At 32.9% G+C, this 27,608-nt stretch overlaps 1 protein-coding gene and 1 long non-coding RNA gene across 2 annotated transcripts in view; both read left to right on the forward strand.

Moving 5' to 3' along the window:
* Window positions 1–27,608, forward strand: part of LOC117062635 — a 138,883-nt gene that overhangs the window by 64,687 nt on the left and 46,588 nt on the right. The gene's annotated exons all lie outside the window — the stretch shown is intronic.
* TDRD15 (tudor domain containing 15) lies at window positions 3,545–10,439 on the forward strand. The gene is given in 4 exon segments (XM_033176394.1): window positions 3,545–8,696; window positions 8,698–8,731; window positions 8,734–9,140; window positions 9,142–10,439. Coding segments are annotated over 4 exon segments (5,799 nt in total). The 5' UTR covers window positions 3,545–3,548; the 3' UTR covers window positions 9,352–10,439.

Genomic DNA, 27,608 nt, shown 5'->3' on the forward strand with positions numbered 1-27,608 from the left:
TCAAACCTCAGGGGAACTGTGATGCTGTATATTTTTTATTTAGATTTAATTCAGGTGTTTGGGAACTTTGGATTTCAATTTGATTTTTTAAAATATAATTTTTATACAAAACATTCAAATATTATATACTAAATTCAAAAGCAGAGAAGAGCACTAGTTAGTGCCATTAGATTAACTCATTGATTATTTAAGTTGTGGCTCTCCCGTATTTTTGTTTGCTCTATCTGTGTTGGATCATGTATAATTTTGGAAGCAGGTAGACTGTTCCATATTTGTGAGCCTGACTTTCCCGATACTGTGCTATCAAACATCGTAAGTCAAATTATATGATGAGGCTGCTATTGGCTTGTGTTTAATAGAATAACTTTATTAGTTTCATTTACTGACTTCACAATTAAATTTTATAAACGTATGAAATTGTTAGAACACTAATGAATCCACTTTATAGGTATTTTGATTTTTGCAAAAAATACCTTTTGCGTTTTACATTTGTTTAAGATTTCGGCTACAGAAAAATGGTTTGAGAAACCTTAATTTAATTAAACTTTTCATTTTACAGATTTAGAGTCTGATTCTAAGGAAAAATAGTTTGCCAAATTTCACACAATTAATTGAGTACTGATATCTGAATCCTGTGTATACAGTGTAAGTACTTTCTGTGATGTAGTAGTCTTCTAAGGATTGTTATATTTGAGTAGCGGTTGGATCTAGAACATCTTGATTTAAATTATGTCTTTAAAATAATATATTTGTTCATTGTGTTAAATAATTAGTATTAGTTTTAAATTTTATATATATTATATTTACATTATATATAAATGTAATAGTTTATATAAATATATGAACATATTTATTATATTTATATAAATATATATAAATATAATGTATTATCTATTATACAAATATATTATCTATTATACAAATATAAAATAAAATATATACTATATAAAATATATAATACAAATATATAAAATATAAAATATATAAATGTGTATTTTTATTATATATTATATACAAATATATTCTATAAATATATTTATAGAATTTATATATCATATAAATTCTGTATATAAATATATAATATATTCTATAAATATATTTGTATAACATAATATTCTATATTATATATAGAATATATTTTATATATAGAATATATTTCATATGTAATATATTTTAAGAGATATATACATTATATATAATATATACAATATATTTTATATAATATATTAAAAAAGATATATACATTTTATATATAAATATATATAATTAAAAATATGTATATATATACTTGAATTTTCTTTGAATTATTTTCATTTGGTCTTTAGGCACACAAGGATAGGAGCTTTATCCATAACACTTGGAACTTTCTTCATGATCCTGTTGAGTAAGCACTGTAGAGGCAGGTGAAAGAGGTTGACTGACGTCTACAGGAGAGGTTATGCTGTCTACCTGATTAAGATATTTTTTTCATTGTGGGGCCTTCTGGTGAGCATCACATGGGACCTAAAATTTTCCTATGTACCAATTCATAGAGGCTCATTCACATACCTCTTCTTCAGACTTTTTTGTAATAAGTCTTCCAGTCTTATTCCTTCAGCATTCCTAATCATCCTGCAGAAACTATTAGCCATTATATATTAATATGCATAGGTTATTAACTCAAGCAATTTCTTCTTTAGGCAAAGTAGATGTAATGGTAGGTCTTCCTACTGTGAAGATTCTCTTTCATTTCTTAGTCTGACACCTTACCCCCATTACCGCCCCCCACCCAGGTTGGGGTGTAATGCCTCAGCAGTGTATTTCTGGATGTTGCTGGCATTAAGTGAGAGCCATGTATAAACCAGATGTTTACCCCCTCTGATGTGAAATTCCCCAGGAGGCCATCTGTATTGTTTGATGGAGAGACAGTGATGTGGAGGAGTAGATTTTTGATAGTTTGAATAACCTATTTAAAAACTTCCTTGTGCCTTTGGGCTTGCTTTGTCTTATATGTTCTGTATATACCACCTCTGTTTAATGAAGGAGATCTCCTGCGTACATCTACTTTTTATACATTAAAAAGGGTGGCATAGGAGGCATGCTTCCTGAAAGATGTATGTAAATTTTTTCTTTCCCATAAACCTATGTGAATGGTCACAGGGCCTTTTAGGTGAATGCCAGGAAGACAGTTTTGGTATAATGCAGTATAGGATTATTTGAGAGTACCTGGTTGTCTCTTGATGTAAGGAATTAATGGGGCTATAACCTGAGTAAAGTATGGAAATTGGGTGAAGGCCTGTGACTAAATAATGACAACATTTAGACTTTGGTGAGACTTTATATTCTGGCCCTATATACTCCTCTTTCATCTTTTTATCTTTTTCCTCTGAGCTTTGGGGTATTCTGTCAAAATTTTCTTCTAATTTATCTTTATTTTAGGTTTAATTTTCCCATTATAGTTTTAAATCTATCATGTGTGTATAGTTCATCCTAATATTAGTTGTTATATTTTCACCTTTTGACCATTTTGAGAACAGGACTTTGCTATTTCTTTCAGTACATCTATTTCTATGGAGTAGCATTTCCTTGTTTTTTTTTTTTTTTTTTTTTTTTTTAGAGGTTCCCTCCTCATTTTTGGGGAGAGGGCATGCAATGTTTTTCTCTTACTCATCCTCATAGAAATAATTTGATGCCTGTTAACTGTTAACTCAGAGTCAAGGAAGAGTTGAGCTGTATTCTGTCACAGTAGACGATGGTTCTTGCCTGAAATTGGGGATTATTTGTATTTCTTGAATATTTGCCTTATTTTTAGAATCCTAAAAATCCACAGATTAGCTATGGTAGAAAATTTTGCCTTGATGCTATAGATTCCTTCCCTTTTCCACTTGTTATGGCTAGTCATGCCAGTGATAAGGTGTGGATGTACCTAACCTACTTCAGTGTCTTTCTATGCTTGGCTTCCCTTAGTGGTGTCCAGGTCTCAGCTGATTTCCCTCAATCAAAGATGAATCCCCGGGTTGCATAATGATGCTGATAAGAGTCCAAATATTGCGAATTCAGCATAAAGTGGGGAGTGCAAACAATGTGCCCCTTTTTGGTTCACCATCTGCCCTTTCTTCTAGCACTCACCTCTTTGAGTTATAGATGGTTGGAAAGAGTCTGCATGAAGGAAAGTGGTGGTCTTACAGGAGGAGAAGGAGGTCCCCAATGAGGCTAATTTGGCTCCTTTCATTACACCACATCTGTCCAATATCCAGCTGAAATTTGTTAAAGTTTCTGGAAAATAAAGGTTGCTCTTCTCTGTTTTCCAGTGATGATATTCTTCCTATTAAAAAAAAGTTTTTGTAATATTTCAATGAAAAATTTTAAAAGTATAGAAAGCAGTGAATGTTAGATTTTGTTTATTTTACCAGCATCTTATTCAGTGTGTATAATTTTTATCAACATGTTTAAATTTGATAAAATACAGGCATATAATTATTTTTAGTTTTATGTTTATGTGCCAAACATAAGGCTAATTGCAGTTAACTTTGATAGCTAATGAGTAATTATTATTTGCTTTTTAGAAAATGGATTCTACCTCTCTCTTACCAACATTTTTAGATGTGGATCTGACAATATCACATATTAAATGTCTTCCCAAGGATATTCTGGTGAAATTTCAAGGCATAAATAATAATGAATGTGAATTTGACTACCACATATTGCAGAGAGAAATACAACATACTCCAAAAGTGAAAAATAATGTGGAAATTGATGAATTTTGTTTGGTGGAAGAAAGAGTATCTGGAGAATGGCAGAGAGGAAGAGTCGTGGAAAAGAAAAATGAACTCTATACAGTGCTCCTCATAGATCGTGGAGAAGAACTAAGAGTTGCTGGTCCACAGATTGCTTCAGCCTGTGGCAATTTATTTGAGCTACCGCCACGGGTAGTATTTGGTATTTTTGCGAATATACTACCAGTTGGGGAAAAATGGTCCCCTAAAGCTTTGAATTATTTCAAGTCATTAGTAGGAATACAAGTGAAAGGTTATGTGCAAGCTATTTTACCTCTGCAAATGTTTATTTTTGATGTGCCAAAAATTATATCTCAGGCTCTTGAGTTACAATTAGGAAGACTTGTTGATGGAGATTCATTTCGTCTTATTGTGGAAATGTTAGAATTCCCTCAACAAATGCCAGATTTATTGCAACATAAAAGACCTGAATTGTCATTAGGTAATAAAGACATTTCACTTGATATTCAACATGTTCTGGATAAGTTGCAGCCATCTTTGTCAGTAGGAAGTACTGAAAGTGTAAAGGTATCATCTGCATTGAGCCCTAGTAAATTTTATTGTCAGTTAATTAAATGGACTCCAGAACTAGAAAACTTGACAGCACATATGACTTTACATTATGATACCATCTGTCAAGAAACTAGTCCCACGTGTGATAATTTTGGACTACTTTGTGTTGCCAGAAGGCAAAATGGACAGTGGCATAGAGGAATTCTTCAGCAGCTCTTGCCCCCAAATCAAGTAAAAATTTGGTTTATGGATTATGGCAGTAGCGAGGCTATACCCTCAATTTATGTAAAGAAACTTAAACAAGATTTTATTTTAGTACCATTATTTTCATTTCCATGTTCTCTGACATGTTTGCACAGTCCAGATAGAGATGCAAGAACATTTCAACTGAGTGTATTTAAACAGGCCTTATTAGGACAAGTGGTATATGCACACATTGATTGGTTCAATAAGGATGAGCGTTTGTATTACGTGACATTACAAACTCAAGAGTCTACAGTTAATTCTAAGTGTCTACTGAAGACTGTAGGCACACAAGTACTTTCTCCGATGTCTGATTCAAAAATATCCAATATCTTGAGTGAGACAAGTGTGTCTGATGTAAACAGCTTTGCAGTTGAGAGTTTTATGGGAAATATTGAATGGTCAACAGACTCTCTAAATAAAAAAGGCATTTTAAAAGTAGGTTTTCCGATTGAAACAGTAGAAATGGAGATAGAGGCTGCCTATATAGCTTTTATAGCATATGTATTAGACCCATCAAATTTCTGGGTACGCACTAATGACCATCAGAATGAATTTCAAGAAATAATGAAAAATATAAACAAATTTTATGATTTGTGTGAAAACGATGAAATGATTCTAAGAAAACCTGAACCTGGATTATTTTGTTGTGCTAGATATAGCAAGGACAGACGTTTTTACAGAGCTGTCATCACTGAAATTAATGGTTATAAGATTAATGTTTATTTTTTGGATTATGGTAATACTGATTCCATACCATTTTTTGATGTAAAAATTTTGCTTCCAGAATTTTGTGAGTTACCTGCCTTAGCAATGTCCTGTTCACTTGCACATATATTTCCTGTTGAAGATTTATGGACTAAAGCTGCAATTGATTATTTTAAAAAATTAGTTTTGAACAAAGCAATTTTGCTTCAGGTTATAGCAAAAAAAGATGACAAATACACCGTAAATATTCGAAGTGTTGAAGCCTCAGAAAATATTGATGTTATCTCTCTTATGTTACAAGCTGGATATGCAGAATATTGTCAAGTAGAACTAAAATATTTTCCAAAATCTGTAAGTGAATATTCAATGTTAAATTCAAAATCTAAAAACAAAGTTAATATTAAAAAAGTCATATCTGCCCTTCTTGAAGGACCTAAATCTAAAAAGTACCTTTCAAATAACCTGGTAAAAAATAACTTGTCTTTGCCAAAGTCCCCAGCTGTTAATGTCTCAGATTTAAAAAATCCTTTCACCTTGTCTGTGGGACCTGAGTCATCCTGGTCTTATAAAGAATATATATTTAAACCAGGAACAGTTCTTGAAGTTAAATGTTCCTATTATTATGGCCCAGGTGACTTTTCATGCCAACTCCAATGTAAGTTAGAAGACCTAAAATTACTAATGGAGCAAATTCAGAATTACTATAGTATTCATTCTGATCCTTACGAGATTGGGCAGACTGCTTGTGTTGCTAAGTATTCTGGGAAGTGGTATAGAGCTGCTGTTTTGACTCAAGTATCAAAAGAAGTTGACATAGTATTTGTTGACTATGGTTACCAAAAAAGGGTTTTAATTAAAGATCTTTTTGCGATTAATCCACGTTTTCTCTTGCTAGAAAGCCAAGCCTTCAGATGTTGTCTTAACCATTTTATTGATCCTGTTAGTTGTAAATTTTTCAGTTGGACAAGAAAAGCATTCAGAGACTTGCGGAATTTTATCTCTTCATCTAGAGGGTTATTGACTTGTATCATCTATGCCTTAGTTGTTATACATCCCAACCATTTATATAACTTAGTGGATTTACAATCCTCATATACTAGTGCAAAAGAATTTCTTATGAATCGTGGCTCTGCTCAGTATATCACATTATCAGAGACATTCCCATCTTTAGTTAGTCTTTACAGTTACTGTTATTCTTCCTTTAATATAAAAATTGGAAATGAAGAAGAAGTATATATATCTCACATATATAGTCCCAAAAAGTTTTATTGCCAGCTTGGCAGAAATAATAAAGATCTAGAGATGATAGAAACAAAAATCACAGAGAGCAGTAACCTCAAAAATTGTCCAAAATATGATTCTAATAAAACGAGAGTGTGCATATCTAAGTATGTAGAGGATGGTCTCTCATATAGAGCTTTAGCAGTACCAACAGTTTCATCATCTGAATTTCAAGTCTATTTTGTAGACTTTGGAAATAAGCAATTAGTAGGAGAAAATATGTTGAGGGCCATTTCAGCTCAGTTTCCAGAGTTGTTGTTTACACCTATGCAAGCTATTAAGTGTTTTTTGTCAGATCTTAGAGATGTAGATATTCCAGCAGAAATCAGTAGTTGGTTTAAAGACAATTTCTTGGGAAAACCATTAAAGGCGATAATATTGTCCCAGGAGTCAGACGGACAGCTTGGTATAGAATTGTATGATGGATCTCAATATATAAATGAGAAAATTAAAGTATTGCTTCATGCTTATGGAAAAAGACATTGTGACCAAGCATGCTGCATGGAAAAGAGTAATAAAATAAATGAGAATAAGAGACTTACTACTTCTTTGAAAGGCAGAACAGGAAACAACTATTGCCCTAATGTGATTAATAAAACTAGTCCAGTAACATATTCCGAAAGAAAAATGGATCAGTTGATGCATCCCAAAAGTATATATGCCAGGTTTTTGAAGCCATCAGTTTGTTATAAAATGGAACCTTTGTCAAAAAACAAAATGAAGAATTCTTTGAATGATGGGCTTAAAGGTATAAAAATTGCCCCTGGAGCTGCACATATTCTTGAGAACAGGGGTGTGCATCAAAAACCACTAAAGGTTGTATCACAGTCTTTTATCAGAGCATTAAATCAAACATCCTCACAAAACCCATATGACCTTATTAGGCCACGGATTCAAGACCTTCCTCAACCACAAATTTATTTGAATGCCAAAGTTAAAGGGTATGTATCTAATATCAGTAATCCAGCAAGTTTCCACATTCAGCTTGCTGAGAATGAAAGTATAATTATCAGACTTGCTGATGCTGTAAATACAACAGCAAGGAGATTGAAAGAGAGAAAATCAGTTCCACCTCTAGTGGGAGATCTTGTAGTTGCAGAATATTCTGGTGACAATGCCATTTACAGGGCAGTTATTAAGAAAATTTTGCCAGGAAATTCTTTTGAAGTAGAATTTATTGACTATGGTAACTCTGCGATAGTAAACACATGTAAAATTTATGAACTTCAGAGGGAATTTTTAACTGTTCCTCAGCTAGGAATCCATTCTTTTCTTAGTGGAGTAAAATGGAATGAGCCTGATGAAATATGGGATGACAAAACTGTGGATTATTTTACTTCAAAAGTACATAACAAAACAGTTTATTGTGAATTTTTGAAAAAGCATGATCAGAAATGGGAAGTAAATTTGATTTGTGATGAAAGATGTGTCATTAATGAACTACTGAAATGGAAAGTGTGTTCAAAACTACAGAAGTCAGCATTGCAAATGCCTCAGGTTCTGGATCAAAAGGTGAGCCCAGGTGATAATAATGAAGTGAAGAAAGGAAAATCAAATGAGTCTGAAGGTTCTATGAATTCGAACCAATAGCTGTTTAAAATTCCTTTCGAAGAATTCAAACCTGGACAACTTGAAAAAGCTGAAATGCTTAATGTTTCAAAAAGTGGAAGATTTTTTGTGAAGTTATCCAAAAATAAAAAGATTTTATCAGATTTAATAGTATTAATTACTAAAGAAGAAAAAAATTCCCCCTTTTTATCAATGGAAAGTATTGAAAAAGGTTTAGAATGCTTGGCAAAATCTAAAAATACCTCGAAATGGCATCGATCAAAAGTGGAAGAAAAGTATGTTGATGATAAAGTACTTGTTTTTTTAGTAGATTGTGGTATCTATGAAATAGTGCCTGTATGTAATACCAAGCTGCTTAGTAACGAAATAAGTATTCCTAGACAAGCTGTACCTTGTAAATGGATTTGGTTTGAAAATTCTAAGAACATGTCATTTGAGTGCTTATTTGCTCATTTGGAAATAAATATTCTTTTCCTGAAATATTTAGATGCTGTTTGGGAAGTAGAAATTTTGGTAGATGACCTGTTACTTTTGGAATACTTAAATTTGAATACAGTTCACGTTGAAGAAAACAAACTTAGACCTGCAGAAATTGTTTACAACATTGAATCTAAGACTCCTGTATCATTCATGCACAATAAAATCATTTACTTGGGTTCAATTCCAAATGATAGGCAGTATTCTGGTATTGCAACTGCTGTTTCTGATCCATCAGACTTCAGTATTCAGTTAGAAGATTTCTTTGACATAATGAAATATCTTTTTATGTTGCTTTCTGATCTCCCGGAGACCTTACAAACATTGCCTCAGGAGTTCATAATTCCCGGCTCTAGTTGTGTGTTCAAATATAAATCGGAAGATCAGTGGAATAGAGTAGAAATTTCTGAAGTCTCACCTCAGTCTTTATGTCTTGTGTTGATTGACTATGGATTTTCTTTTTATATACATTATTCAGAAATTATAAATCTTAAAGTTGTTCCTGAGGAATTTTTGAATTTGCCAAGGCTGAGTTATCCATGTATTTTATATGGTGTCTTACCTGCTAAAAGAAAACATTAGAGTGAAGAAGCCAAAAGCTTTTTTTCGAGATTTCCTAAGTAAACCAGACCTAGTTTTTCAGTTTAGGGAATGTAATTCTGAAACAAAACTGAAAGTAGATGTCATGCATGAGAAAAAGAATTTGGCAGATATATTAGTTGCATCTGGTCTCGCAACTTATTCTAAAGATTCAGCTTATCTTGATGCAATGACTGCTACTGAATCTACTAAAAATCCAGTATAAATTACAGAGTAAGCCTATTTTCCCATTGTTAGATCAAAATTGTTACAAAAATCAAAATATAAATTTTACATGCGCTGAGAAAGTATGAACAGAAATCTACAAAGAGGAAAGATGTCTGTAAGAACCTCTTAAGGAAAATTCATATTAGTAAAAAATCACATTCTAGAAATTTAACAGTGAGAAAGAAAGTTGGTAGTGGAAAACATTTCCAGAGTACCATGTTGTTTGATACATGTACAACAACTTCACTTTGGGAACTGCCCGATGGTTTGAAGAACAGCAGTTATGTTGAAGACATTTTTGAAAAACTACCAACCGAAGAAATACAGGAAAATAAGACAATGAACTTGAGAACAGCAGTAAAAACATCGCATGATAATGAAAACAAAAATCAGAAGAACACTTAAGAGTAAATAGACATTTTTATAAAGTAGATTATTTTCTGTAGAATCTTTTTTTTATTCTTTAAAAGTTTTTCATGTACTAACATCCAAATTGAAAATAAATGGCAGGAAAACTTACTAGAAAATCTGGATAAACGGATGAACTGGAAGTGGCCACTATGATTATAAAACGTTGCTTCACTATCTTTACATTTTTTGAATGGTGAAGTTTTTAGAATGTAGTGAAAGATTTTAACCACACATGCATGCACACATGTATGACATTTCACAAATAATTTCAAGGGTTTCATAAAACTCCTAAATATCTGTAGATCTCATGTTAATAAATCTTGCTATTATTAGTGAGCTTCCTGGGCTCATTTTGAAGAATCATTTTTCTGTTATATATAGTTTTATATCATATGAAATGTCTTTAGGTGTTTTAAGTGTGCTTCTAAAATATTTCTGAACCAGATAAATTTATAAATAAACTGATTCTAGCATATTTTCTCTTAAATCTTTTAGATGTCAAACTGACCCTAAAATATTGTTAAAATTTTAATATTTTATGCACTACAGTATTGTCTGATTTTGTTTATCCACATTACATTCATTTTCTGTATGGATTAGTTACTGAGGATTTTGTAGGCTGTAAAGAATGTTCCCTGGCAAATGTTTGTTTTGACTTTATAAATAAAACGTGTATTATTCCACATTCTGTATTATAACTAACATCATAACAGGCTATACTCTTTCAGTGAGTGGAAATATCTTGTTTTTACTGATGTAATGTTAGAAGGTATTTTATTTGAATTTTACCTAGATGTTTTATAGTGAATTGATAAATGCTTTACAATTGGTGCCCCTTTCTATCTAATTTTCGAATCTTTCCTGATAGCAGTAGTGGTTATTGTAGTGATAGAAACAGCTACCATATTTTGAGTGCTCATTATGCTTCAGGCACTGTCTCAAGAGTCTTATATGTATTACCTCATTTAATGCTTATTACAGCTCTACAAAATATGTTGATATAAAGGTCTAGGAACCTAATAACTAGTACACCACTTCGAGTTCTAAACCACTTTCAAATAAACCTCTTCAGAAGGAGAAAGATAATTGTTAAGCAAAATGTCACACTTAAACAAACAAAATAAATAAAACCAAAAACAATATTGAAGACTGGCTTATATTAATGGAAAAATTGGCTTACCAATAATGAAATAAGGAATTATTTAGGCTTACACAGACAGTTATAGGCACAGACAAGAGAATCTTCTTGGGAGGGTACCCATGTGAAACAGCCTGAGGCAGTTCTCCCCAAAAAGAAAAGGAGGAGGAAGAGGCTAATCAAACATAGGTCTTTTTCCTTCCAAATGGACCAGTGAGATTGACCTTATTTCTGGAAGGCATAAGTAAGAAGAACAAAGAGGCTAGGAGGAGTATGCTAGGAGAGTGCCCCACCCATGAACCTCCACATGGAAGGAAACATCAGGAGTGGGAAAGAAGCATTTTCCTCCAAGCTATTATCACTGCTTTATGGATGAGTCTCAGGGAAATTAAATATCTTGCCCATGAATTTAAAGCTGGTAAGTAAGGAACTGAGATGTTCAACTCAGATTTCTCTGACTGCTTTTGTTTGTTATTTATACTGCCTTTTGAAAAGTAGTTAGCTTACTTGGGGAAGAGTTTCCTATAAACTCTTGGCACCAAACCATACATTTTGGCTCTTATGTCCTTTACTGTTCCCTTACCTGTGCATGTGTCTACCTTCTAAAGGGGTCTTTTTCCCCATCAGATTCTTTAAGGACCCACTTTGGGTCCCAGCTTCTATCTCATAGCACGCCTAACACACAGTGAATCACTGAGTGAGTTAAAGTAGCTGTTGTAAAAGCAGTTAGAAAACCAAACATTAAATTATACTTCAAAACACAAATTTGAAGTCCTATGTAAGGAAAAAAATCATGACTTTTTATGACAAATATAAGAAATATAGTTTCATAGACTAATAATAAATTTCCATACTTGCTGTAATCATAGCCTTAAAACAAAGCAAGAAAACAACATTAAAAAAACCCTGGTTTTATTGCCTTTACTATTTCAGCTCCTACCACCTCTATTACTCTTCCACTATTATTGCCTGCAGGTACTCTGGGTCCAGGGCAAAGTGATTTTAGTAGTTCCTCTTGGTTTAAGACATCAATATTTGAAAGAGTCTTACCTACTAAAAAAGCATAAAAGGCACTCTATTACAGTGGTTCTCAACCTTGACTTTGCATTGGAATTAACAAAGGAAGCTTTCAAAAAACGCTGACGCCTGGGTCCCTGTTAAAAATTAAACATTCTGTTTTAATTGGTCAAGAACTGTGACTTTACTAATGGGTGTTTAAAGCTCTCCTGGTGATTCCAATGCACAGCTAAGGTTGATAATCACTACTCTAGAGAGGACTGTAGATAACTTCCTGAATTATTTTGTGAGAAAAAAATACTTTTAGGCTTTCTGTGTAAAAACTCTTAGAATCTATTCTTCCTGTATTTGAAGTCCAGACTATACATAATGAGTCACAGTAATTTTGAGCTAAACTTAATTCAGAGTAAATAGTAAAAATATTATCATGTTAGAAATGGCCTAGATGTATAATATGTTTACTTTATCTTGCCCAGGTATTGTTCTAAATGCAGAAGTTGCCACCCTTTACACTTGGAAAATTAGCTTAACTTTCCCATAGTTTCAGCCTATTTTAATATCAGTGTTTAAATATTCAGGGTAATTGTTTTTATCTGTAGACTATTTTCTCCAGAACAAACTTGTTAGTCTTTTTCCAGGATGTTTTCTCATTTGTTTTTGTTTTTTAAAATCATGCTTTCTGGCCCACATGCTTGTTTTTGCTTGAAAGTCCTTGTGTAGATTATGAGAACTAGAGAATGTAATAACCCGTTCAAAAAAAGCACAAGAAATATCTGTTCATTCTTTGCTAATGAGGCAGTGCTTAATGGTAATGTGTGCCTATCCTTCTACAGTTGCTTATTTAACTGGAAGTCATCTTTGAAAGAAATCTAGAGTGATAACCCATTTTTAAAGAAGAGTTTTTGATATTTTAAATATGAAGTAACATCTAGACATCCAGAGGAGAATGGCTGATAGACATGTGAAATGTCAGACTGAGTCTTGAGAACACAACACTATTGAGTCATAGAGATTTATGAATTGCTTGCATTGAATGGTTATTAAAAGTATGGGCACTGAGGCTGACTCACTGAGTGTGAATATTTGCTTTATCCCTTATTAATGATAAAACCATGGATAAGCTTTCAAACTCTTTTGTGCCTCAGTTTCTTCTTGTGTAAAATGGAGATCATAATAGTAACTACCCCTTTGGGTGGTTGTGAAGATTAAATAAATTAAAACATGTAAAGCATTGCAGTGTTGCCTGGTACATAATAAATGCTCACTAACTGTTAGAAATATAATCATCCTGATAAAACTATATTTGTTTTGAAAGTATTTTTGTGAAATCATAAGTTAAAATAATTTTTGATGCTGCTAAGCAAGAAACTGAACTATATTTAGGGTGAATACACACAGATGTGTTTAGTATTGGTATAATGCTTACATTCATCATTAAATTTCTATTTGGAAGATAGGATTTATGAGTAAGAGATGATTTATGAGTAAGAGGTGATTATAGTTCCAGATAAAGAATAGAATAGGTTATATATATTTTTTCCATTGTAGACGTATATTGCTAAATGAACAAGTTTTTAGTTGTTACACAGGATTATATATAGCATGTGTTATATAATTATACATATAGTATATGTTATATATACTATATGTAGTATAGTATAGTATACTATAGTATAATATATAGTATGTATAACATATACAATAGGCACAGACAAGAGAATCTTCTTGGGAGGGTACCCATGTGAAACAGCCTGAGTATAGTATACTACATATTGTATATGTTATACATACTATATATTATACTATATGTTATACATATAGTATATTTATAACTTGTTTATGCTCAATATTTTTCATTATTTACCTTTTATATTGTGACTTTTAGGAATTGTTAAGTAAAAGGAATTGTTAAGTAAAAGTTTATAGTTTATAGGAATTTTTAAATGAATAAGTCTTGAGTAACTCTTAATGAGACCCATAATGCTTTGAAGATTATATTACAATATACTCATGATTTTTTGTTTTTCAGTAGAATAAAATGGAAGCTCAGATCACTTATACATTAGTTTGGTAACAAATGATATATAGGATACCCAGTAATTATTATGTTGGTTGAGACACTGTAGAGCTAGAGTAAAGGTGTTAAGCATAGTACAACAACTTCCAATATTAAATCATGTTAAATGAATCTAGATTTTTCAGGTTTTTTTTCCCCAGGACACCTTGTTAGATTGCTAGATTGCTGTAGAAATTTTCTGTGACCTAGGACATGATAAAAAGATTTTAAAAAGATTATTACTTAGTAATAATTTTTAAAAGATTATTACCTAGTAAATGTGGTTCACCAGTGTGAGATATCTTGAAAATATTTTATTTGATGAACTATTCTTCTTTGTATGTGGTTTCAAAGGCAATAAATACCATTTTACCTTCTGATACTTTACACGTCTTCCCTGACCTTTGTTTCAGTTCCTACTTTGTCGAGTTATAATTGCAACTGTGGTTAATATATAGAGAGTTAGTACTACCATTTCCCTGGAAAATATAAGTGCTTGTAGGAGTGACAATTATTAAAAGGGAATAGAGAAGTCAGACACAATCTCTTCTTTCCTTGTGTTTAGCTCATAGTATGATAATTTTCTATCATTTTATATTTAGTAATATTTAATTTTAGTTGGGTTTTATATTTTTGGTTATTAGCTACTTGGAGATATTTGTGATATTCAAGAACAGTATATCCAGTGGGGAAGGGGAATCAATATTTTGTCATTTCATTTACTATTGAATTGGAATTTATTTTGCAAGTAAATATTAATTGAGCAAGTTCAGAGTATTATTTTGATGCAAAGATAGAACCATAAAATTATACAAGTGCACTTAAGAGTTAGCATAAACCAAACATTTCTGAAGAACTGGATATGGGGTGATTTAAAGAATATTTGCAAAAATTTAGAAAATTCCTAAGCAAGCTAAGGACAGTCAAGTGTGTTAATATCTGTGTGTCTGTATTGAGCATGTTGATATTGTCATTTCTTTGATGTTGGGAAATAATTTCCAGAAATACTGCAAGTTTGAATTTGGTATCCTGAAAGTTAAAGTTTACTTAAGAGTTGGAAACTTCATGTATGTATTTTTTCAAACAAGTTCATTTCTAGTTTGTGATTATTTTAGAACAGACAATGTAACATTTACTTCTTGTAACCTAAACTCTCTGAACACTTTTGTGTCATTCCCTCTCCCCTAAGCCCTGCCAGATCTTGAAGATTATTTACACTATTATGAAGAGTATCTCCCTTGGAAAATAATTCATTTTGCACAACTTCTTCTTCTTCTTCTTTTTTTTTTTTTTGTACAAAGTCTTGCTCTGTCGCTCAGGCTGGAGTGCAATGGTGCTTGGCTAATTTTGTATTTTTAGGAGAGACAGGCTTTCACCATGTTGGTCAGGCTGGTCTTGAACTGCTAACCTCAGGTGATCCACCCGCCTCAGCCTCCCAAAGTGCTGGGATTACAGGCATGAGGCACTGCGCCTGGTCCCCACATTTTATACAACTTGTATAGCTATTGTATCACTGGGGTGCTTTTGTTATTTAGTCACCATAAAATATGGCAAAGTTAATGATTTTGGTTTATTAAAAATAAAATGAGTTTGAATGTCAAAGAAAAGGCATTATGATGCCTTTTTTTTTTTTTTTTTTTTTTTTGGAGGAGGCACCAATTTAATCAGGAAGGACCAATCATTTGCCTTTAGTTTTCAGAGTTCCTTTAACTTCAGTTATGTCTTAATGTATAATATTTTATATTTGGAAATGATAAGAATATACAAACTAGAAAATTTATTTGCAGCATTAAAATTATTAAATCCTGCAGAAAATGATGTTTTAACAAGTCTACATTTCAGTTAAAATTTTTTTTTTTTGAGATGGTGTCTCACTCTGTCGCCCAGGCTGGAGTGCAGTGGCGCGATCTCAGCTCACTGCAACCTCCTCCTCCCGGTTTCAAGCTATTCTCCTGCCTCAGCCTCCCGAGTAGCTAGGAATACAGGCACCCGCCACCTTACCCGGCTAATTTTTGTATTTTTAGTAGAGGCGAGGTTTCACCATATTGGCCAGGCTGATCTTGAACTCCTGACCTTGTAATCTGCCCACCTCAGCCTCCCAAAGTGCTGGGATTGCAGGTGTGAGCCACTGTGCCTTGCCAATTGTAATTGATATTTTTCCTGTTTGGACAGAAATCCAATAAAGAAAATAGCTGAAGATGTATGTGAAATTAGGTTGCCTTCTTTTAAGATAGTTTATAATTTAAAACTAGCTTTTTGTTTTATTTTGAAAGTATTATTTTTCAGCCTGTTATTATACTGTATAATTATAGAAGATGTGTAGTAATAGTGCAGTTTTATTCAGAGTACTTTCAAATAAAAACAAAAAGTAGTGTTTTTATCTTAGTATTTATATTTTCTTAGGATTAAGTTTTATTTTATTTTTATTTTTTATTGTATAATAATTTGATTTTTATTTAATAATGTATTTTCAATAATATCATTAAATATTTTTCACCATACCATATTTAACAACAGTATATTATACCAGTATATGGTACAAATTATCTCACCAACTTATTAGTGGATAGATATGTTGGTTCTAACTTTTTTTTGCTATTTTAAATAAGCTACAGTGAATAACCTTCCAGCTATACTTTTGTGTCTTTTCTTTCTTTCTTTCTTTCCTTCTTTCTTTCTTTCTTTCTTTCTTTCTTTCTTTCTTTTTCTTTCTTTCTTTATTTTTATTATACTTCAAGTTCTAGGGTACATGTGCATAACGTGCAGGTTTGTTACATATGTATACTTGTGCCATGTTGGTGTGCTGCACCCATCAACTCATCAGCACCCATCAATTCATCATTTATATCATGTATAACTCCCCAATGCAATCCCTCCCCCCCCCCATAATAGGCCCCAGTGTGTGATGTTCCCCTTCCCGAGTCCAAGTGATCTCATTGTTCAGTTCCCACCTATGAGTGAGAACATGCGGTGTTTGGTTTTCTCTTCTTGTGATAGTTTGCTAAGAATGATGGTTTCCAACTGCATCCATGTCCCTACAAAGGACGCAAACTCATCCTTTTTTATGGCTGCATAATATTCCATGGTGTATATGTGCCACATTTTCTTAATCCAGTCTGTCACAGATGGACATTTGGGTTGATTCCAAGTCTTTGCTATTGTGAATAGTGCTGCAATAAACATACGTGTGCATGTGTCTTTGTAGTAGAATAATTTATAATCTTTTGGGTATATACCCAGTAGTGGGATGGCTGGGTCATATGGTACATCTAGTTCTAGATCCTTGAGGAATTGCCATACTGTTTTCCATAATGGTTGAACTAGTTTACAATCCCACCAACAGTGTAAAAGTGTTCCTATTTCTCCACATCCTCTCCAACACCTGTTGTTTCCTGATTTTTTAATGATTGCCGTTCTAACTGATGTGAGACGGTATCTCATTGTGGTTTTGATTTGCATTTCTCTGATGGCGAGTGATGATGAGCATTTTTTCATGTGTCTGTTGGCTGTATGAATGTCTTCTTTTGAGAAATGTCAGTTCATATCCTTTCCCCACTTTTTGATGGGGTTGTTTGTTTTTTTCTTGTATATTTGTTTGAGTTCTTTGTAGATTCTGGATATTAGCCCTTTGTCAGATGAGTAGATTGCAAAAATTTTCTCCCATTCTGTAGGTTGCCTGTTCACGCTGATGATAGTTTCTTTTGCTGTGCAGAAGCTCTTTAGTTTAATTAGATCCCATTTGTCAATTTTGGCTTTTGCTGCCGTTGCTTTTGGTGTTTTAGACATGAAGTCCTTGCCCATGCCTATGTCCTGAATGGTACTACCTAGATTTTCTTCTAGGGTTTTTATGGTATTAGGTCTAACATTTAAGTCTCTAGGATTAAGTTTTATTTTATAGGTATAGTCAATATTGGAATAATGTTTTTTCCATTCTAAAACATTTGTGTTAATTTAAGTTAGTAAGATTTGTTATTTTATAAATGGTGCCAACAGATTTTTATTTAAAAATTTGGAGAACAGTAGAACATTTAAGTTACTATGTAAAATACTATATTTCAAAGGTTAGGATTGTTAAAACTTTTTAATTTTTTCCTTCCTAATGTTAATCTATATAAAGAATGAGTTTTCAATCTCATGTAAAATGGCTTTCAATATAGAAAAAAGTGATTCATTAGTAAGCCAGTCAAGATTGTTGATATTTTTAAAAATAATATTCACATACACATTTTTCAAGGCTCTATATTGATGTGAAATAAAACACTCAGTCCGAAACTGTTAAATAAAGACAAATTATTCAGATATTTGTATTTTCCTAGCATAATTGTGATTTTAAATCTTCTCTATGAGAGCCTGAGTAGGTTAAATTTCAGAGGGTCTGAACTTTTTTGTTTTTACTTTTTAAATCTGCGTATGTTAATATCAGCTAACTTTTTTTGATTTTTAGAGGAATATTGAACTCTAATATCACTTTTTAAGCAGTTTTGATATTGTTGCTATTATTTGTGTAATCCAAGGGAACATTTTTTTGGTTTTGTATATTGATTATTTTGAGTTAAAAAATTTTTCACAATAAGTGTGTATTCCTAAAGTCTGAAATTATGTATGTGTTTTTGATGTTATAATATGAACTTCTTGTGATGAAATACTGAATTGACTTTAAAATTTCTCTTGACCAAAGATAATCATTACACGTTTTTTCTATTTCTAAAACATATGAATTCTTTTTTTATTCTTTCTTTATTCTTTCACTTTTATTTATTTTTAATTTTTAATTTTATGTTCCAGGGTACATGTGCAGGATGTGCAGGTTTGTTACATAGGTAAACATGTGCCATGGTGGTTTGCTGCACCTATCAACCCATCACCTAGGTATTAAGCCCCAGCATGCATTAGCTATTTTTCCCAATGTCCTCCCTTCCCCACCCAACCCCCCAACAGAACGCTGTGTATGTTATTCCCCTCCCTGTGTCCATATGTTCTCATTGGTCAGCTCCCACGTATAAGTGAGGACGTGTAGTGTTTGTTTTTCTGTTCCTGCCTTAGTTTGCTGAGGATAATGTCTTCCACCTCCATCCATGTCCTTACAAAGGACATGATCTCATTCCTTCTTTATGGGTGCATAGTATTCCGTGGTATATATGTACCACATTTTCTTTATCCAGTATATCATTGATGGGCATTTGGGTTGATTCCATGTCTTTGCTAATGTGAATAGTGCTGCAGTGAATATATGCATGCATGTATCTTTGTAATAGAATGATTTATATTCCTTTGGGTATATGCCCAGTAATGGGATTGCTGGGTCAGGTGGTGTTTCTTGTTCTAGATCTTTGAGATATTGCCACACTGTTGTCCACAATGGTTGAACTAATTTACATTCCCAGAAACAGTGTAAAAGTGTTTCTCTTTATCTGCAAACTCACCAGCATTTGTTGTTTCTTGACTTTTTAATAGTCGCCATTCTGACTGGTGTGAGATGGTGTCTCATTGTGGTTTTGATTTGCATTTCTAATCATCAGTGATGTTGAACTTTTTTTCATATGTTTGTTGGCCACATTAATGTCTTTTTTTGGTAAGTGTCTGTTCATGTCCTTTGCACTTTTTAATGGGGTTGCTTGTTTTTTTCCCTTGAATATTTAAGTTGCTTATAGATTCTGGCTGTTAGACCTTTGTTAGCTGGATAAATTGCAAAAATTTTCTCCAATTCTGTAGATTGCCTGTTCACCCTGATGATGGTTTCTTTAGGTCAATATCCCTCGTGAATGCTGACGCAAAAATTCTCAGTAAAATACTGGCAAACTGAATACAGCAGCACATCAGAAAGCTTATCCACCATGATCAAATTGTCTTCAATCCTGGGTATCAAGGCTAGTTCAACATACCCAAATCAATAAACATAATTTGTCACATAATCAGATCTAAAGACAAAAACCACATGATTATCCCAAGAGATGCAGAAAAGGCCTTCAATAAAATTCAGCATCCCTTCATGTTATTAAAAACTCTCAACAAACTAGGTATTGAAGGAACATACCTCAAATTGATAAGAGCTATTTATGACAAGCCCATAGCCAACATACTGAATGGGCAAGAACTGGAAGCATTCCCCTTGAAAACTGGCATAAGACAGTCAGTCTCACGACTCCTATTCAACATAGTATTGGAAGTTCTAGCCAGGGCAATCAGAACAGAAAAAGAAATAAAAGGTATTCAAATAGGAAGAGAGGAAGTCAAATTGTCTTTTTTTTGCAGATTACATGATCTGTATCTAGAAAAACCCATTGGCTCAGTCCAAAAGCTTCTTAAGCTGATAAGCAACTTCAGTGAAGTCTGAGGATACAAAATCAATGTGCAAAAGTCACAAGCATTCCTATAAGGTAAGCAGAGAGCCAAATCATGAATGAACTCCCATTCACAATTGCTACAAAGAGAATAAAATACCTAGGAATACAGCTAACAAGGGAGGTGAAGGACCTCTTCAAGGAGAACTACAAGCCACTGCTCAAGGAAATCAGAGAGGACACAAACAAATGGAAAAATATTCCATGCTCATGGATAGGAAGAATCAATATGAAAATTGCCATACTGCCCAAAGTATGTAGCATTATAGATTAATTGCTATTTCCATTAAACTACCATTGACATTCTTCACAGATTTAGAATAAACTATTTTAAAATTCACATGGAATGAAAAAAGAGTTTGTATAACCAAGACAATCCTAAGCAAAAAGAACAAAGCTGGAGGCATCACACTACTAGACTTCAAACTATATAAAAAGGCTACAGTAATCAAAACAACATGGTACTGGTACAAAAATAGACACATAGACCAATGGAAAAAGAATAGAGAACTCAAAAATAAGACTGCACATCTACAACTATCTGATCTTTGACAAACCTGACAAAAGCCATGAGGAAAAGATTCTTTATTTAGTAAGTGGTACTGGGATAACTGGCTAACCACATGCAGAAAATTGAAACTGGACCCCTACCTTATACCTTATACAAAAATTAACTCAAGATGGATTAAATACTTAAATGTAAAGCCCCAAACTATAAAAACCCTAGAAGAAAATCTAAGCAACAGCATTCAGGACATAGGCATGGGTAAAGATTTCATGATGAAATCACCAAAAGCAATTGCAACAGAAGCAAACATTGACAAATGGGTTCTAATTAAACTAAAGAGTTTCTGCACAGCAAAAGAAAGTATCCTTTCACTTTTAAAAGAACATTGGATTATTTTTACATATCCCTTTTAAAAATTTATTTGGTCTGTAGTTTGTATAATAATTATCTCAATGTTTTTCAGAAATCTCCAGCATTAAATTTAATTTTTTTCCTATATATAACTTTTAGAATAATTTTTTTCAGTATGGATTTTATAATATAACTTAAGAATATGTAAGATTATAATAGTTGTTCCCCTTTGGCTATATAATACATTAACAGTTCAGTGTGAAATCTAAGTAATATCTTCAACTTATTTTCTTTTCTTTTTTTTTTTTTTTTTATGTTTAAAAGTTAATCTAATTTATTTGTTTTCTGGTTTATTATTTTAATATACAGTGAGTTCATTTTTCTGTTTGTTTTAAATTTTTAGGAATGCTGATTTTCATCTTTGTTGATTAGATTTTAATTTCTTAAAACATTTAGTTGGTTCCAACAAAAAGATAGAGTCTCACTCCTATCCCAACTTATTTTCTTTTCTCGATACTGTTCATATTGTTTTTCCTTAGCACGATGTTTTTTATTTCTGTTTTTATGTCTTACTGATACCTCTGAATATCTTCTCCTTCCTACCAAATTATCCTCTTTTATAATCTTGTCACATTCTCCTCTAAGGTGCATTCATTCATCAAACACTTTGGAAGTGACCATATTAAATATTGGAGATACAAAAATGAGTAAGTGAAATTCCATTTCCTAAGATATTCCCAGTACAGTGGTGGAAACAAATAATCAGTTATAGTAAGATATACTTTGATATGTAGCAAAGGTGTATAATAGGTGTTCTGGACAGAGGACAGTGTGCCTAACTTCCTAGGATTGAGGAAACGGTTGAAAAGGAGTCTCAAAAATATGACCTGTGAGCCTGACTCTTGAAAGATAAGTGGTACAATTTTCTAGGGAACTTAGGCAAACACCTAAGAAAGTAAATTGTAGAAGGTGTAGTACAGCTAAACAAAGTTGACACATTACAAACACACTACTTTTGTTTGAAACTATTATTTCTTCTGTATACGTGAATAATGGTTGCAATAGTTACACAATTAGAAATGGAGAGTTATTTTCCCTCAGCATTAGAAAATGTTGTTCCATGCTCTTTTGACTTCCACTTTTGATCCTGAGAAGTCTCCTGTCTGCTTAGCAATAATTCACTTTCCTTATGAGTAGTCTTTTCCTTCCTGGTCCTGTACATCTTCACGTTGTATTTGGTGTTTCACACCTAACACATTATTTATTAATGTTGTTAATTATGTTTATCCTGCTTGAGACTCTGACATTCCTGAATCTAAAGGTTGGTCTTTTTGTCCACTCTGGGATATTCTTAGCTATTATATCTTTGTGGATTCTTGCCCACTGTATTTTTCTTTGTACAACTGTTTTGATACATGTGAATTATTATTATACTATGACTCAACATATTTTCTATATATTAGTCTCTTTGCATTGCATTCTGGGTAATCTCTTTACACCTGTCTCCCAAATAAACTCTTAAGTGGTATTTAATTTGCAGTTTATTTTGAGTTATTAATTTTAATTATAGTTTTCCACTCTAGAAGTACTATTTCTTTTATTTTCATATTTGCTTGCTCATTTTTATTCTCTTCTTTTCTGTCCCAATTTCAGTGTCTTATTTTATTTAATATATTAAGAATACTTAGTTTATACATGTATTTTATAATTCCGGTGTATACACTCATTGTAGATACAAATTTGTAGCTAAATAATTCTGTGAACTATTTTTTACTTATTGTACCTTATTTAAAACCACATGTTTTATGATTTTACTGTCGACTCATGTTTCTTGGTACTTTTAACTGTGGAAATTCTTTAAGACCTGTGGTTAAAGTACTTCCTGCAGTTGGAATTTGCATATTCTTTTGCCAAGTGCATGAGGGCATTTTCAGACCCAACCCCTGGCTTAGTGGTTTTTCTTGTGTTCAGGTAGTATAAATTCGAGCTGCCAAAGCTCAGGGTTAGGAAAGCTTCAGAAAGGTTTTTTTTTGTTTTTTGTTTTTTTTTAGTTAAAGTAAAAATGCTGAAACATGTAAATAAGCCATTTTGTCTCACAGTAGGTTGCTTTTTATTTCAGTCCCTGGGATATCACTTTTGGAATCAGGGGTTATGCAGGAGTCTCTGATCAAACTTTTTACCCTGCTTGATTACTATTCAGTTTACTACTTGCTTGTACTTACATTTGTACTTTTGAAACACAGGTTTAAGTGCTTTGGATATCAGGAATTACATTCTAGCACTTGTTTACCTCTGTGGATTAGGCATTGATTTCTTACATATGACTACAATCACGAGTGACAAAACTGGACTTCTCAAAGTTCAAAATTTTTGTTTCAAAGGACACCATCAAGAAAGTGAAAAGATTACCTACAGAATGGGGAAAATATTTGCAAACTATATAGTAATTAACTTGTATGCACAATATATAGTGAACCCTTAGAACTCAACAGTTAAAAGGACAACCCATTTTATAAATGGGGAAAGGTTTTATATAGCAGCTTCTCTCAAGAAAATATACAGTAAACCCATGAAAAGGTGCTCACCATCACTAGCAACTACAGAAATGCAAAAGCACAACTAAATAGCACTAGATATCCAGTGGGTTGGCAAAAAAAAAAAAAAGTTAAAGATAACAAGTACTGATGTGGATGTAGAGAAATTGGAACTCTCATACATTGCTAGTGAGATTGTAAAATCATGCATCTACTTTGGAACACAGTTTGATAGTTCCTCAAAATGTTAATTAACATTGAGTTGATACATGACCCAGCAATTGTATTCCTGGGTATACGCTTAATTTAAGAAATATATCTACACAAAAAATTGTGCACAAAATTTTATGGTAGCATAGTCAGAATAGCCAAAAATAGAATCAAATCAAATGTCCCTTAATGGAAGAGTTTATAAACAAAGTTGGTATATTCATGCAATAGGATATTATTCAACAAAAGAAAAATAATTGGTACAGGGGGGTCTTCAAAAATTCATAGAAAATTCATATTATGAAAAATCTATGCATGGATTTCAAAAATTGGTTTACACCAAAATAAACTAGTATTATTTTGATATTATGCATCTGAACAGGATCTAGTTTGAGATACTAAAAAGGATAAGACATCAGTTTGAAAAGAAACCCTATCAGAACAAGATGCATTCTGCTAAAATTGAAGCAAGAGTAAACACCAAATTTATGATGATGCTTGGGTGGAAGAATGGCAAAGTCACTGATACTTTATGAAAAGTTTGTGGGGACAATGTTTCATAGAAATCAGCAGTTTATAAATGGATAACTCTTTTTAAGAAGGAATGAGATGATGTTGAACATGAAAACTGCAGCAGCAGATCTCCATATCAATTTGCAAGGAAAAAGTTACTCTTGTTCATGCTTTAATTGAAGAGGACCCATGATTAATGGCACAAACAGTAGCCACAGCTATAGACATTTCTACTGGTTCAGTGTACACAATTCTGACTGAAAAATTCAAGTTGGGGCAACTTTCCATTTGATAGGCCCCAAACGCATTGTGCACAAATCAGCTGAAGACAAAAGCAGAGCTTTCAATGGAAATTTTAAACAACTGGGCTCAAGATCCTGAAACAGTTATTTGAAGAACTGAAACATGGCTTTACAAGTATAATCGTGCGACAAAACACAATTAAAGCAGTGGCTACCAAGAAGTGGAAGTGGTCCAGTCAAGGCAAATTGGACCAATCCAGGGCAAAAGTCATGATAACAGATTTTTGGGATCTAAAGGCATTTTTATTTTATTTTATTTTCTGGCAAGCCAAAGGATGATGACATCTGCTTACTTACTATGAGAGTGTTTTGAGAATGTTAGCCAAAGCTTTAGCAGGAAAATGACTAGGAGAGCTTTACCAGAGAGTCCTTCTCCACCCTAACAATGCTTCTGCTCATTCTTCTTGTCAAGCAAAAGCAATTCTGAAAGACTTTCATTGTGCAATCATTCATCCACCTTACTGTCCTTGTTTGTCTCCTTCTGACTTCTTGTTTTGTAATCTAAAAAAAAAAAATCTCTAATGGGCACCCATTTTTCTTCAGTTAATAAATGGATAACTGCATTTGATGTAGTCAAAATGCCTGCATTGATGTGGTTAAATTCCCAGCACCCCCACTTCTTTAGGGATGGACTAAATGTCTGGTATCATTGCTTACAAAAGTACCTTGAACTGGACGGAGCTTACATCGAGAAGTAAAGTTATATATTTTTATTTATAATTTTAATCCAATTTTCCCATAAACCTTTTGAAGTCCCTTTGTACATGCTATGCCACGAATGAGTCTCTAAAACATGATGCTAAGTAAAAGAAGCTAGTTACAAAAGATCACATATTGAATGATTAGATTTATGTGAAATGTTCAAATTAGGCAAATTCTTAGAAAGCAGATTGATTAGTGGTTGCCAATGCCTGCAGAGAGATGAGGATGGGAAGTGACTATTAATGAGTATGAGGTTTCTCTTTGGGGCAGTGACAATATTCTCAAGTTAAATAATTGTGGTACTTTCTCAACTTTGTGACTCTACTGAAAATCAATGAATTATATACTCATAAAAGGTGAATTTAATGATGTGTGAATGACAGTAAAGGAGTTATTAAAAATTACATGTATTATACTATGAATTCACTTGAGACTAAAGATGAGAAGAAGAATGTAATGAAAAATTATCTAATACAGGGATTTTGAAATTAACTAAATGGAATAAGATCTAAAACCTCAAAGAAAAAAAAACGAGCAAAAAGAATAGGCCTGGGAAGGGGAAAATAGCCATTCCTTTGGTAGTATCTTCAGCTCAGAGCCTTCTATGCATAATATTATTGTTAGGTGTGTAATAATGTTGATGTGTAACATATTTTTTACATTAACTATTTGAAAATGTAACAAAGTGAAAAACACAAAAATACACATTTTGAGGGTTTATTTTAGCTTGTACACCTGTGTAACCACCGACATAGTTCAATAATAGAACAGTGCTAAGACTACAGGAGCTTTTTTTTGGCTTCAGATATTTATGCCCTCCTCTCCAAATGAACTGCTGTTTTGACTTTTGTAGTAATTCCTTCCTTTAAAAATTTTTTTTATCACTGAATCTTACCAACAACAAAAAGATAATGTTGCCTTTTTTTTTGGGTAATACCTATATATGGAATTTGTGATAGGCATATATGTGTGGCCTTTTTTTCACAATTTTTTATATATATGAAATACATCTATGTTTTTGTGTGTAGCTGTGATTCATTAATTTTCATTTCTGAATAATGCTTCATTATAAAGTATTATAGTTCTACTTTTGATGGTATTTATTTCCAATTTTCATCTATTGCAAATACACATAGAAACTACTGTGTACCATTTGATGACTATATATATATGATTTCTGTTGGGTGTTGCTGGGTCCCATTGCTAGAATCGCTGGGTCACTGACTGTACAAATTTTGTACCTTGTGGTGTGGATTTCCCAGAAAAAAATTGTGGCAAGATCTTGTATACAATTACTTTATTTGGGAGCAGGAAGAAGGGAGCAGGGGAGCACAACACAGGGGAGGAGGAAAAACTAACATGGGGTGCATTATTGAGGTCGTTTTGAGGTGCAGTGGGAGCTCAATTTCTAAGACGGCGTCAGAATGAATACTAGAATTGTCTGTCTGAAGGATGGGAGTTGGAGCAGGTTCTGTAGTATTAGAGAAGGTCCTCAGACAGAAGATGGAAAGACACACTGCTCATGCTTGAGGTGAGTTGCCATTAGAAAAATGATATTTTTATTTATCATTTTAATCCAATTTTCCCATAAACCTTTTGAAGTCCCTTTGTACATGCTATGCCACGAATGAGTCTCTAAAACATGATGCTAAGTAAAAGAAGCTAGTTACAAAAGATCACATATTGAATGATTAGATTTATATCAAGCCCAGACAGCACTAGAAACTGTCTGGGCTTGTGGGATACCACTGTTTATGACAGAAATTAGAGTTTCACCGAAGTCATTTGTCAGGGAACTAGTGGCATCTACTTCAGCCCATTCTTTAAGCTGCTCACATCTGCCTTGCCAACACATTAAGTCCAATCTGTCCTTTAAGTCTTCAAGTAGATGACTAATTACAGTCTCCAGAAGGGTTGGTGGAACATAATAGACCCCCGATGGTTGACACTGTTTTCAAGTTTTTGATTTATATTCATCATCTCCTGTTTTCTCTACTATTTTAGGTTTCCTGTACCTTTGGCCAGCGTTTTGGCTGGTCTGGACCCATTAGGTTGCTACACTTGTCCATTCACTATTCTAATCAGGCATGGAAGTACCAAAAGACATCAATGAATCCTCTGAGTTCCAGGCATAGTTGTCTCTGGCTTCCTATTTAGTAGCAAGTGTAGTTC

This window comes from Trachypithecus francoisi, unplaced genomic scaffold (assembly GCF_009764315.1).
Source record: "Trachypithecus francoisi isolate TF-2019V2 unplaced genomic scaffold, Tfra_2.0 Lachesis_group17, whole genome shotgun sequence".
NCBI lineage: Eukaryota > Metazoa > Chordata > Mammalia > Primates > Cercopithecidae > Trachypithecus > Trachypithecus francoisi.